The 12,413-nt window shown below is 38.0% G+C and overlaps 1 protein-coding gene across 1 annotated transcript in view; it reads right to left on the reverse strand.

Moving 5' to 3' along the window:
• Window positions 1–844: 844 nt before the first annotated feature.
• PTPRZ1 (protein tyrosine phosphatase, receptor-type, Z polypeptide 1) overlaps window positions 845–12,413 on the reverse strand; it is a 124,545-nt gene continuing 112,976 nt past the window's right edge. The window contains exons 22-30 of the mRNA XM_010581328.1: window positions 12,018–12,153; window positions 10,875–11,021; window positions 8,619–8,712; window positions 7,601–7,674; window positions 6,458–6,586; window positions 4,833–4,979; window positions 4,432–4,574; window positions 3,568–3,703; window positions 845–1,880 (exon numbers count right to left, since the gene is read on the reverse strand). Of these exons, the coding sequence (XP_010579630.1) occupies window positions 1,740–1,880; window positions 3,568–3,703; window positions 4,432–4,574; window positions 4,833–4,979; window positions 6,458–6,586; window positions 7,601–7,674; window positions 8,619–8,712; window positions 10,875–11,021; window positions 12,018–12,153 (1,147 nt within the window). The 3' untranslated portion in view covers window positions 845–1,739. The remainder of the gene's footprint in view (window positions 1,881–3,567; window positions 3,704–4,431; window positions 4,575–4,832; window positions 4,980–6,457; window positions 6,587–7,600; window positions 7,675–8,618; window positions 8,713–10,874; window positions 11,022–12,017; window positions 12,154–12,413) is intronic.

A 12,413-nucleotide genomic window follows, 5' to 3' on the forward strand; every position in this document is an offset into this window, starting at 1 on the left:
TGTTGCAGCTCCACCTATCCTCAATCCCACACTGCTGAAGGCGTCTAGATCGATCTGCTGACACACTGAGATCCCTCACATATCCTTGCCTTTGGAATCAGTCGACTAAAATCTACAAGACCGCATCAGGTCTGTCTTCTCCTATCCTTAGGTTTCATCTTAGAGAGTGTCCATTAGTTTCCGTGGCATTCTAGTCCAGAACAGTATCTTTGCTCTCAATATTTCTATGTAGCAATTGAAGGTACCAAAGTGAGAAAACAGTTACTCTCATGGCCTGTGGTAGTTTTAAAGAAAGATCTATTCCACTCCAGGCTCCTTCACCCTTCTCAGTGCTGCAACCTTCAGTACAATCAGTATCTTTTCTTGCCAACTGAGAAGGTTACAGAAAATGAGTGGCCAAGTTGAAACATTTTGCTTTTGTTCTTGCAGAGATTACTTGATCTATTGCTGCCCAGAGTTTGTCTTTTGCTTTGCCAAAGGAGGCAGCAAAGAGCTCAGCAGCTGAATGAATGATCTGATGCAAAGCCAGCATTGAGAAGTCTTGTGAGGGGGCAATTAAGGCAATTTGGAGGCCTGGGACAGCCCATTAGCCTGTGGGTGACCAGAATGGGAGATGTGCAAGTAGAGGCTAAAAAAGGAGCTAATGTGAACACTAGGCGTACGGGTGGAAGTGGAGCAGAGATCAAATAACAAAAAAGTTTTCCAGACATGTCTTCTGACCTCACAGATTCCATGGGAAGAGCAGCCATTTCCAGGTCAGCCTTGAGTCCTTCTTCTTGTAAGTAAAAGCTCTCCTATGTGACAGTGAAGACTGTTTACTGTATGTGGAAGACTGCTAAGCACAGACTGGAATATTTATATTTATTTTTGCGATGCCATAGGTAAAAACAATTTAACAATGCCAAGTACAGGTGTTATTCTCATAAAAACTCCTCATTTCAAAACAAATCATTTCTATGTCCCCACAAAAAGTTAAAATCACATGCAGCTATATGAAGGTTAATTGCTTAAGATGCACAATTATATATCAGAAGACTTTGTTAAAATAAAAACATACTGGACTACATCTTTTAACAAGGCAATTACACAGAACTAGAAAACTGACTCTGTAGTAAAATATAAAAATCTACAATTATAAATATAAATTTGGTCCATGGATCACTACAGAAGTAGCAGTATTTACAGTAAGTATCAGATTACTATTCTAAATGTCTAACTGAAGTCTTAAAATGTTGAATGTTATGGAGAACAGTATTTTATTTACATTCTACTATATTAAAAGTTGTATTTCTAGCAAATGTAAATTGTTATAAATACAGCAAATAAATCAAATACTAAACCCATGACATGTTTGTAATTGAGAATCCCCTAACATCTATAAATATGATAATTTTAAGTTAAAAGTAAAGCCAGATAAATCAAAAACTAATACTGAAAAAACATACCACAATTCAATTCTTAGAAACACTGTAAAAGTCACTCAAGTTAGTCCAGACGTAACAACGTATTACAAGAAATCTTTCAAGAAAAGGCACACATTGTTAATGATAAAAGTTCCACAGTAAAGTCATATGTAACAGAAATGACTGTTTGTTTGAGCAACGGTTGGGATCTGACTATATATATAGTGACTGGACAGATTTCCCCCCCTACAAAGTATAAAACTGAAAATAATAATAGTAAACTCCAGGTGTGACTGATGTGATGTAGGTATGTGTGTGTTTAACTTGATGTGTTAATTAAACTAAAGATTCTAAACTTTCAGCTGCATTTCCATCAGGTAAAGCTGAGCCATTACTGTCCATAGATGCTGAAGGGTTTTCTTCTTGCCTTGTGCTGACAAGGCTGAGAATAGCTTTGTAGAGAAACTGGTACTGTTCCTGGAGAAGAAAAGAGGATATAGTCGGTGTGTTGTCAGAAATAATAACGCTAGATTATCTTGTAACACTGTTACTCAAAATTAATTAACACCTGATGTGTCAGTCTGTTAATGTATTGTGCTCCACAATTTATTGTGTTACTTACTTAGCAGCTTTATTAATTTTCTGACTAATGGCTCCCCCTGTACACAATGTAAAGCACAACATTAAGGAACACAGTACAGGTAGGGTGAAAAACTATTTAAAAGAAATACTACGTGCTGAATCTGATCCTTGTTAAAGTCAACTGCAAAGTTCCCATTGACTGAAGCGGGTCAGGATTAGGGCTACTGTTTGTCTGTTGGCTTTTTTTCTCCTTGAGTATGTTCTCATTTTTTGTGCCCTGAATTCTATCCAGGCAGATTTTGTTTTCTTTTTTTCTTTTTGGTACTTGCAGTTACTGTTTATGAAGATCCTGCCAGGAAGAGGAGGTAGGAAGAGAGATGAGACTTTGTAGGAAGATTCACTGAGGAGGCCACTGCCTAGAGGGAGCGGAGGGTCTCAGCTGGGTGCAGTGGGAAACAGGGAGTCCCAGAAGCCAGCTGGACTGACTGCAGTGTGGGCTGCAAAGGAGGAAACAGCTGGATGCTCTCTGCAGGGAAAGCAGGCACAGCAAAGGCTGTGCTGCACCAGGTAACAGTGGATGCTCTGAAAGGGCAGAGGAATATTTGGGGTTCTAGGATGGATATATGAGGATAAAGAATTTCTGTGATGGAAGGAGTGAGGAGCAGTAAGACAGACTAAATTGAGTGGGGTTTGGGGTCTGGACTATTAGGTTGGACTAAGAGATATGGGGTAGAAAGAGCAATGAATTTGAAAATCTGCAGTAGGATGGGAAACTGGAAATCTGAGGTAAAGGGCCCAGGTATTTGCTGGAGGCTCCTGAGGCAAGAGGAGTGAAGGTCCTGATGGTGCCACTGAGGTGGGAAGAGTTCCCATTTTCACTCCATTGTCTGCCAGCTCCTCAGTCTGAACTAGCTGGGCCGGGCAAGTGGCGGACACATCTGTCAATCCTGTCTCATGTCCTGTTTTTACTGTCAAAAATGTGATAATGCTAACCCTAACATTTCACTCCTGAAGTGTTCTCCTTAGTATGCTCATTGTAGCTCTACAGCAGTCAGATTGTAGTGGTATGACCAAAGGGGCAGTGTTCATAGTTTTTAATTTCTGTGATGAATTTTCATTTGTATGACACTGACTTAGTAAAGAATTCTTATCTGTTATACTTTTCATGGTTTTTAATTTCTGTAAGCACAGTGACAATGGTGACCATTCAATGGCTCATGAAAAATCAAAGTCCATCCTGAAATGGAAAACTAGGCTAACTACTTCAGGGTCTACCTGGAGTACAATTTTATTCCTGCTGAATTAAAACCTTCATTTATATAACATACTGCGGATTTTATGATGATGGTGGCAGCACATTTTGAATATGACTACTTGATAACCACATAACAAGTTTTCACAGGACATACTTTGTTTTGGAATAAGCAGCGGGTCCACTACAGCACCTCTGGAAGACAGTTTTGATTAACTCATGCAGAAACTAAGATGCCAATAGTTCAGTAATGTTGCGCTAAGATCTAAGCATGCTAATAATACCACACATAGGACAAAAAAAGATGCACACATTTTGCTTATTACTTACAATGTCTGTAAAGACTCCAGGCCTCATCAAATTGATCATCTTCGCTACCTGGTAAACATCCACTGAATTCTCATTTTCCAGTTGATGCATCAGTGTTGTTAATGCACAGAAAGTGCCTGCTGTCACCCCTCCATGCCTTTGTAAAGTAAAAAGAAAACAAACAAAACCAAAACACACAAAAAAAGTCTCTAGAAACTGGATCAAGTTTCTACAGCTGGAGAAAATACAAAATCCAGGGTAAACTGATATGATTAATTTCTGTCATGTGATCTTGTAAAGATCGCATAGGCATGCCCAGCAGTGCCTTAACACAACGTTCACAGCACCTGGCTACAACTTCTGGAGAGTCTTTAAAAGCCAGTCTTAGTTATTTCCCTACAATCCTCTACTAACCAAATCCTGAATGCCTCAGGTCCTTCAGTATTTCAACATTTCAGTATTTTTGGCCATTATTAAACAGCTGGAAAAGGGTAAGGTGCCTCATCTAAATAGTCTTACTTCTTTCAATAATAGACAATGAAGCCCTGATTGATTTCCTCTCCAGTGTCCTACTCAACAGTCATCTGGAGTATCAAAATGATAGAATTGAAAAGAGAACATTGAAGTGTGATAAAATAAAAATGTTTCTCTTGTTGATGCAGCTGAAACAGAAGTAGCAGCACTATTATTAGGTGCAAACTTTGTGCCTTGTTTCAGTGGCTTTCATTCTAAATGAGATAGAATAGAATAGAATAGAATCATTAAGTTTGGAAAAGACCTCTAAGATCATCAAGTCCAACCATCAACCCAACATGAATGGAAGGATGAGATGAAAGGATGGTTCTACAGAAAACATCAAAACAAACTGAAAGCTGCAGTTCTTACTCGTCATGTACAATCATGGGTCCATCACGGTTGGAAGTTTCCTCTTTGATGATGCTGATCAGTTCAAAAGTTTTACTAATAGGACTATCAGGATTTGGCCATTTTGGACACTGAAAATGCCTCACTTCAAGTACATAGTCATCCTAGAAGAGAGAAAAAAAAGCATAAATCCATTCAGTAAAAGATTGACTGTCTTTATTCTTGTCCAGCTCCAGCTTCCAGATACATAATCCTACCGCTGTGGAGGTTGGACAATCCTATTCCCAATGTCACCAAACTATCTACAGAGGCTACTCTCTCCCTGGGTGTTTTACCACTAATTTACCATAGAAAATGTAACAAAATGTAGGCATTACCTTTAACAAATCAAGTCCTGAGTTACAGGTTTATGACAGTGTTACCTGTGTAGCTTCTAAAATAAAGTCTTGAATTATGAGCTTCTCCTCGTTAGACAGACACTTGTGCTCTTCAGCAATCATAGTAACTTTGAAACTCTCACAGTTTATAGGCTCATCTTTGTTTGGCCAGTAGACAAATTCATCTTCAGCCTCCAGGAAAGGAAAAAACCCAAACATGAAACTAATTAATGTTCAGCTCTTAAAATAAAACTTAATCCAACATAGTAATGTGCCACGTATGCAATCAATGAAGCCAGCTAGATTTAAATTGACAAATCAAAATTTGAGTAGGATTATGAGTGTCACAAGTGGTGGTTTTCAGACACCTCTGTAGTGAACCTGACCAGAAGACCACTGTACACCGTGGAGATAGCAACCCACCTAACAGTCAACATGTGCACTGTGCCACATGTTCAGCCTGGCCTTCAGGCTGTCTTGTGCTGCCCATAGCCCCTGGCCAGAGGATAAACTTAGCTGGTTGATTATAACAGAGGAGCCTGCAGGCAGCTCCCACCCAGTACCAATGATTACGCCACATGTGTGGCCTTGGAATTATCTAAAAGAGCAGCAAGAAGTTCTCACGAGAACATCCTTTCTGTTTGACAGCAGAAGTGATGAACAGGGTTGATTTCTTTTAAGAAAATCCTATAATAGCTTGAATGACCAAAATGGGGGTAACCCTTCCATGGACAGGAGCTCCATGGCGTGATGTACTTTGATCAGAGATACGTTCAATACTGCACAACTTGGGGTTCCTGGCATCTGAAGGGATGTAAGATTATCTATACTACCCTTTCCTTTATAGTGTTGCCTCTAATAAATAGCATTTTAAATGACACTTTACAGAGTCTGAGTGCCTTTCTTACTGGGATCACAACGAACCAGAAGCTCCTGGCAAAACAATCTCCCTTATTACAAAGGTTAACTTAAAAATTCAGCTGTTTTATAGGAAGTGTAACATTCATAAAACATTTGATGAGAAGAAAAAAACAAACATTGTCTTGGTTGTACATGTTTTTCCAATCATGCAAGACTCTCCAAGCATTTGCATGACTTTCCTCCAATCTCATTACCAAACATGATACCCTCCCACACCTCAAGTACCAACTTAAAAGCTCTCAGATATTCCTCCATTTCTAGTAACTGAAAAATATATTCATTTGTTATTAAATTACACATGCAGGATGAACACTTGAGCTTCCTTTGCTGTTTAGAGTCAGATAAATCCTTGCTAATCATTTGTTTGTAAGTTTAGGAGATGAGCGAGAGAAACAACTTCATATTTCTCCCCTTACCTAACAGTGGCTGAAGAAGCCTTATTACAACTAAAGTAGAAGTCCTGGAGCGAAAACTGACCTTGTGTAACAGTTACTTCTGCTGTTTGGCTCTTTTCATAAATTATACAGGAATGATTCAACACTTTTTCCTGCTAGGTGCAATCTGCCCAGACAAGGATCTCCAAATTTCCACTAGATGATTTGGTGATTTTACACTCAGTACAATATTATTAATTTTTAATTTGTTTTTTTTTCAAAATCCAAGATATTGTCTCATGTCCTGCATATTTCAAAATGGTAATACTAATAAAATTCATACATAAACCCATAACAATCAGTCACCAAACTTACCATATTCTGGCTATCAGGAAGCATGACTATTAGCTGGGCATTATGGTCCCATATCATTCTCCAGAAATCCTTGATAGTGTGTAGTAACGGATGCTGGGTAATAATGAATTCATTACTTTGATAATAACCCTGTGAAGCAAAATCAACAGACTCAGAACTGATGTCTAACTATTAACATTTAAAAGAAGCTTCTAGTGGACAGATCAGAAGCTTAGAAAATAAATTGCAGGCTTGTGCCTCCTTTGGCTTCCTGTAAATATTAGTAGAATATAAAACTTACATTGCAGTATTTTCCAGATGAAAAGAATAAAATCAATTACACTGAAATAATTTCTAAAACTTCACAAAATTTGATCAAAAAAAAAAAAGACAGAAGAAATCAGTGGAGACTTGAACAGCCAACTCAGAATAAAAATACATTAACTCATACACACATGCTAATTGTTCTACATTAGCCAGACTTTCAGAGGAGCTGGCAATATGAAACAAATAAAAGAATACTTGAAAGATCGGCAAAAATCCCAAGCGGCCTCTTAATTTGTACAGATGTCCCTGGTCAACTTCTTACCACAAAAGAGAGTTCCTTTGCACTAATGCACCTGATGAAGGATCATGCCTACACAGCACTGCAGGGAGCTTTCCCATCTCTTCCTGAATGTCCAGGAAGCATTTACTCCTCCCTCTCAGCTAACGAAGGGGAAAAGAGTTGAAGAAAATCCAGGGAACAAAAAGATAATGGAAAGCTGATGAGCTATGGTGCTTTGGGCTATGCCAGTTGCAAAAGCTCTGTAAGATGAGCAGGTAGGAAGGCAAATCACGGTACAGCCATTAAGAACTAACTTATTATTTAACACTTTTAGTTCATCTCAAAAGATTCTTCCATAGGTAGCATTTAGCTTTACTAGTTTTTAAAACTATGGTTCTACAGATTGTCAAAATGCAATGCACTTTTAACCAAACGTAAAAATAGTAATAACAGTAATCATACTTCCTGGGGGAAGTAACTCTTTCAGGCAGAGTGAATAATGGAAGAAAGGAGCTTTCAAAATCAGGACTGTGCCACCCTAATGTGGACACATGGCAGCTCTGAAAACAGCTATACAATGGGACGTTGGTTTTCAGCATCACAGTTAAATGACTTACCATAATATAGGAAGCATTGATGTAGTCTGTCCCTTCACCAGACAGTGACGAGATACCCACTCTAGATCTTTCCACTGTAAAAAAAGTCATGAACTAGTACAGGTGTTGCAATGACTCACATATTATAGCAATTATCTCACGTATCTCATAGTAATGATAACACTAAGATCCATCAATCAGGATAAAGCATTATCCAGCCATCTATTTTATTTTCTTATGTATGTAGTACTTAGACAAATCACTTCTTCACTGAAAGTGTTGCAAATACCCTGATAAAGAAATTAAAATTTGATTATATAAAAAAGGTAGGTTTGATTAAGAGGTAGAAAATCGTGAAGCATAATGTATAGGAGTGTTAAATTTGAAATGTGGTCATAGAAACTTTAGGAACTGTGTTATGTGTGACCATAGGAACCTTAGTATTGTTAAGTTTGAAATAAGCTAACCATAGAAACTTCACCAGGAACTTACTGGTTTTCTTATGTTTTGTTTCAAGAAACTAAGGAAACCATCATGGACACCAGTTTGCTGCTTGGAAACCCCCTTACCCATCCCATCTTGATTTGAGTATCGAGGATTCCAATCAGTAGAGCTAAGTGAAATTGACCAATGATTGTTTTTAAATAAGAATATTGATAAGGTCATATAATCAAAAGACCAATCATTATAAAGGTTAAATTTAAGAGCGAGCATAGTATGCATTTTTATGTGAAGAGCTTATATAACAATGACTTTACAGAAAAAAGTTTATAAAAACTGATGAATTTAATGTTAAGCTGGACACGCCTTTGGAGAAGCAATCCCCCGTGTCCCCAGTGCTGCAATAAATGAAGTGCCTGCTTCTTAACTTCACGCTGGTGTTAAGGAGTTTTATTCCAGATTTCTGTAACAAAAATACAAAACATTGCTCCGCACCAATGCAGATGTCTTCAGCTCTTTCTGAGGAAAAGTTGAAAGTTTGACATACACAGTTCGTAAACATTTTGCCACCCTGAGAAGCTGATTTGAACAAGCTTACCAGGAATGATGGATGAAGTTCGGTTCTTTTCTCTGTTACACTGTTTGAGTGCGGTTGAATAATCACACTGCTGTGTGTTAGACTGGCTCAGTAACTGAAACAATTAAATGGAAAAAAACCCCACCAGGTCACTGTACAAAAGCCATTCCTTCATTAGCTGCATTAAACAGCAGGGTGCACATACTGCAGGTTAGCTGTCCCTCTTAACTTTAGGCATCTAGTTATCTGGCTAAACTAGTTAGCAAGTCATCAGAATCTTCTCTCTTCACCATTTTATCAGTTCAAATGATTCTTGAGCCCTAGATCCATAAGCACGTCTTTGAAAGAAATGCCACTTCATGTAGTTCCTACATGCAGGCCCCCACTGTTTGTTGCCAACCCAGTCACTTCCATTTTGCCTGCACAGCTGTTTGGGTAACTTTAAATAGTTTTGGTAAACAGTAAAAGCCAGTGCAGAAAAATCTGCATTGTTATACAGATAGTATAGCTCCTGGTAAGACGTAGCTCTAGATATCCCAGTTATGAGCTTCCGGATTTTCTTTCCAAACCTGTGAGAGGAAAATAGGACTGATCTGCAGGGGTCTTATTGACTTACTTGCCTCAATTAATAAAATTCAAACAGACAAGAGTATGAGAAGGAACAAGTGTGTGTGTGTGTGTGTGTGTATATATATATATTTATAAACACACACCACAATGGTGTATATACACTGCTTAGGCATGAAGTAAGTTTGGAAAGCAGGTTTTTCGTAGCTTTTAGGGTTTTTTTTTTTATCTCTAGTAAAATAAACCAGATTAATCAGAATGTTCAAAAGCATTCAAAAGACTTTTCTGTGATGTTTTGGGCTGGGCATATGTAGCCTTCAGAAGCTGCCTGCTTTGGAAAAACACGATAGCAAACCAGGGATGTTCCATCAAAACAAATTCGATCACAAATTTTTTCATCTAAACCAGTTCTTCAGTAAAACAAGACTCCACATTTTTGTTATTATTCTAATAATTTTAGCTTGCAAAGGAAAATGAGATTGAATGAGACATGTCCCTTTCTGATAATATTTAAGCTCTTGAAATTGGAGCTCTACATGGGTCCTGCAATTTGCACTGCACACTCTGTGTTTATATATATTTACACACTCTGTTTGTTTTTATGTGTTTTATTCTTTCATCTGTGTAGGAAAGGTGGGATGCTTATTTCTCCAAGCACATCACAGCTGAGATAAGAATCCCTACTTTTCCCTAGGAAAAAACAGTGCAACACTGTTGGATCATTCAAGCCAGGATAGCAGCAGAATGTGAAATCCTTTGGTATGTTGTTCCTATTCTGTTCTGTATTATTCATTATCTTGAAGAAATACTAGTTACTGTGCCTATGTGACCAAAATACTTTAGAAAATAAATATATTAATATTTTTCATAGTGTCATTATCTACTGACATTATCTATAGACTTATCTGCTTCAGTGTTTTACTTATGATCCAATAGCTAATTGTAGAAAGAATACACATTATCCCATCCCATGCAGTCCTCCTTAGAATTAAAATCCTCAGAGAGAAAGGTTCTAATAATTCATTTCCTGTTAAATTAGGGAGAGCAAAGTCTGTTTTGCCACATAATCTGGAAAACATTTAAGTGTGATTTACTTCTCTGAATTAAAATTCATTTGCAAAGGTAGGATTTTCTGTGTGTCCCCTATAAGTGACCCAGTGAGTGAGCTAGACTTCCTACTCTCCCCGTGAGTCAATGAGCTGTTACCTAGCTGGGTCTGCTCTTTGTCTGGGTGACTCAAAGTCTCGTGCATGTACACATTGATCTCCACATCCACAAGCACCAAAGTGTTCACTTACTGCCTGCTGAAGGTGAAGTCTGTCTTCTAGCCAGTGCTGCACACTGAAAGGAATACACTGATTGACCAATATAGCTCATGACATTTTTGCCAGAATGACATCTTTCCAGACTGTTGTTTTACCTTTGGGATCTTCGTGGAAAGGCATGTAGTAGTTAGATGTTCCAAAATCTACTTACTGGCCTATTTCTCATGCGCTTTTTTTTTTTTTTTAAAAATTCCTGTTTAAGAGTGTGCAAATAATTATTTTGTCCCAACTGACTGCATGCATTTGTTAAATTGCTCTGAATTTAGGCTCAGCAGTTAAATTTTAGATAGAGAATGCTAATGAAAGTTGTGTTGAGATACCTACTTTTAAGTCATTCAAGCTTGCAAGCCTAAAGCTTTTCGTGTTACTATGCTGGAGAGCTCACCTTGAATTGTTTCTCCAGTCTGGTCTTTCCTGTTGGTCCAGGTATCAAGAGAGCATTAACATAGGCATGAATGTGAGTCTCAAGGACTTCTGTTTCTTTACTGAGTATCGCTTCAACCAATGCATCGTGAATGAAGATGTATTGCTCCTAGGAAAATAAAACCAAACATCTGAGCTCTAATTATTTTCAGATTCCCATGGACACCTCTGGCTAAGCTGCCACTTCTGATGTGGTCAGTATTTCTTCACAGCCTGCTGCTGTAGAGGAGTTTTCTCAAAAGCGATCCTCTACAGTGAAAGCTGTCCCTCTGCAGTGACAGTACACATTTACAAGCAGAATTGAACTACACATGCAATGTATATATAATACCAAATTCCCACCACCTGTGGTGTCTCATGTTCACAGAACAAGTTAAAAATGCAAGCATAGCCTTGAGTCAAATTTTCAAGCGAGCTTATTATGCAACTCTCCCTGCCTTTCTTGCAATGAAGTGATCACTCTGAGTTCCTACTGCTATCCTCTATTTCCTCTCTCACATCCTTTGGAACAAGTGCCCATGCTGTTGTTGATTACCCTTTTTTTCTGTTGGAAGGCACGGGGTAATCTAACCACCTGTTCTTGAAACCTGAAATAGACTTTCAAATGCCCTGCTGTTGTCCTTATTGTTTTCTTCTGGTCTTTCACTATTCCATATATAATCTTCAGTTTAAAGCAGCTATAGATAATCTTCTGTCTGAAACTGCTTTTTTCCCTACTTTTTATTGCCTGATATCAACTGTTTGATCAGGTTCAGTGAAGATCTGAACACCTAACAATAGTGTTCCCTTAAAAAAATCTATTACAAAAATGCATGCCCTGCCAAGAAAGTGCTACTGCAGGAAGCATGATTTATACAGACTTTCTCTCTTCTGAGTCCTCCCTAATAAAGAGACAAGAGCCCACAGACAGGTAATTTCTAGTGGATTGCTCTAAACAAGCCTAGAAGGATGTCTGCATAAAAACAAGGGAAGCAAAAGGGAAAGTCAAGTCTGGTGACTGGCTGCCAGTCTGTCTGGTGGTGCCAAAAAGAAGACTGTATCATCTCACCTCCTGCAAACAGAAATAGTCTGTAATAGTCTCTCACTATATGTATTTTAGTCTTACCTCAGTCTGCACCAAATAGTTCCTTTGGGTACGTATGTGTTTTAAGAATCCAAATATGTTGACTGTCCCTTCATGCTGAATTTGCTGCAGCATGCTGTCTAACACTATGTATGTGCCTGTCCTTCCAACACCAGCACTATAAAACAAAAAAATAGTCTTGAGCCTGAAGTAAAACAATAATGAAAATAACCGTTTCTTATACATAGCTTTTTCAACAAACTGCTGTGTAGGGAAGGTTTTCCTCTACAAATTGTATTATTATATGATTCTATTACTTTGCTAAAGCTTCAAGGCTCAAAATAAAGAAAAATCCAACTCATCTTTTTCTCTGCACAAGAAGAGATCTAAAGATCATTTTCTCAAATGATTTTTAAAGTATCAATTTTTATCAATTTT

The sequence above is a fragment of the Haliaeetus leucocephalus genome, unplaced genomic scaffold (genome assembly GCF_000737465.1).
Source record: "Haliaeetus leucocephalus isolate CR32 unplaced genomic scaffold, Haliaeetus_leucocephalus-4.0 Scaffold763, whole genome shotgun sequence".
Taxonomy (NCBI): Eukaryota; Metazoa; Chordata; class Aves; order Accipitriformes; family Accipitridae; genus Haliaeetus; species Haliaeetus leucocephalus.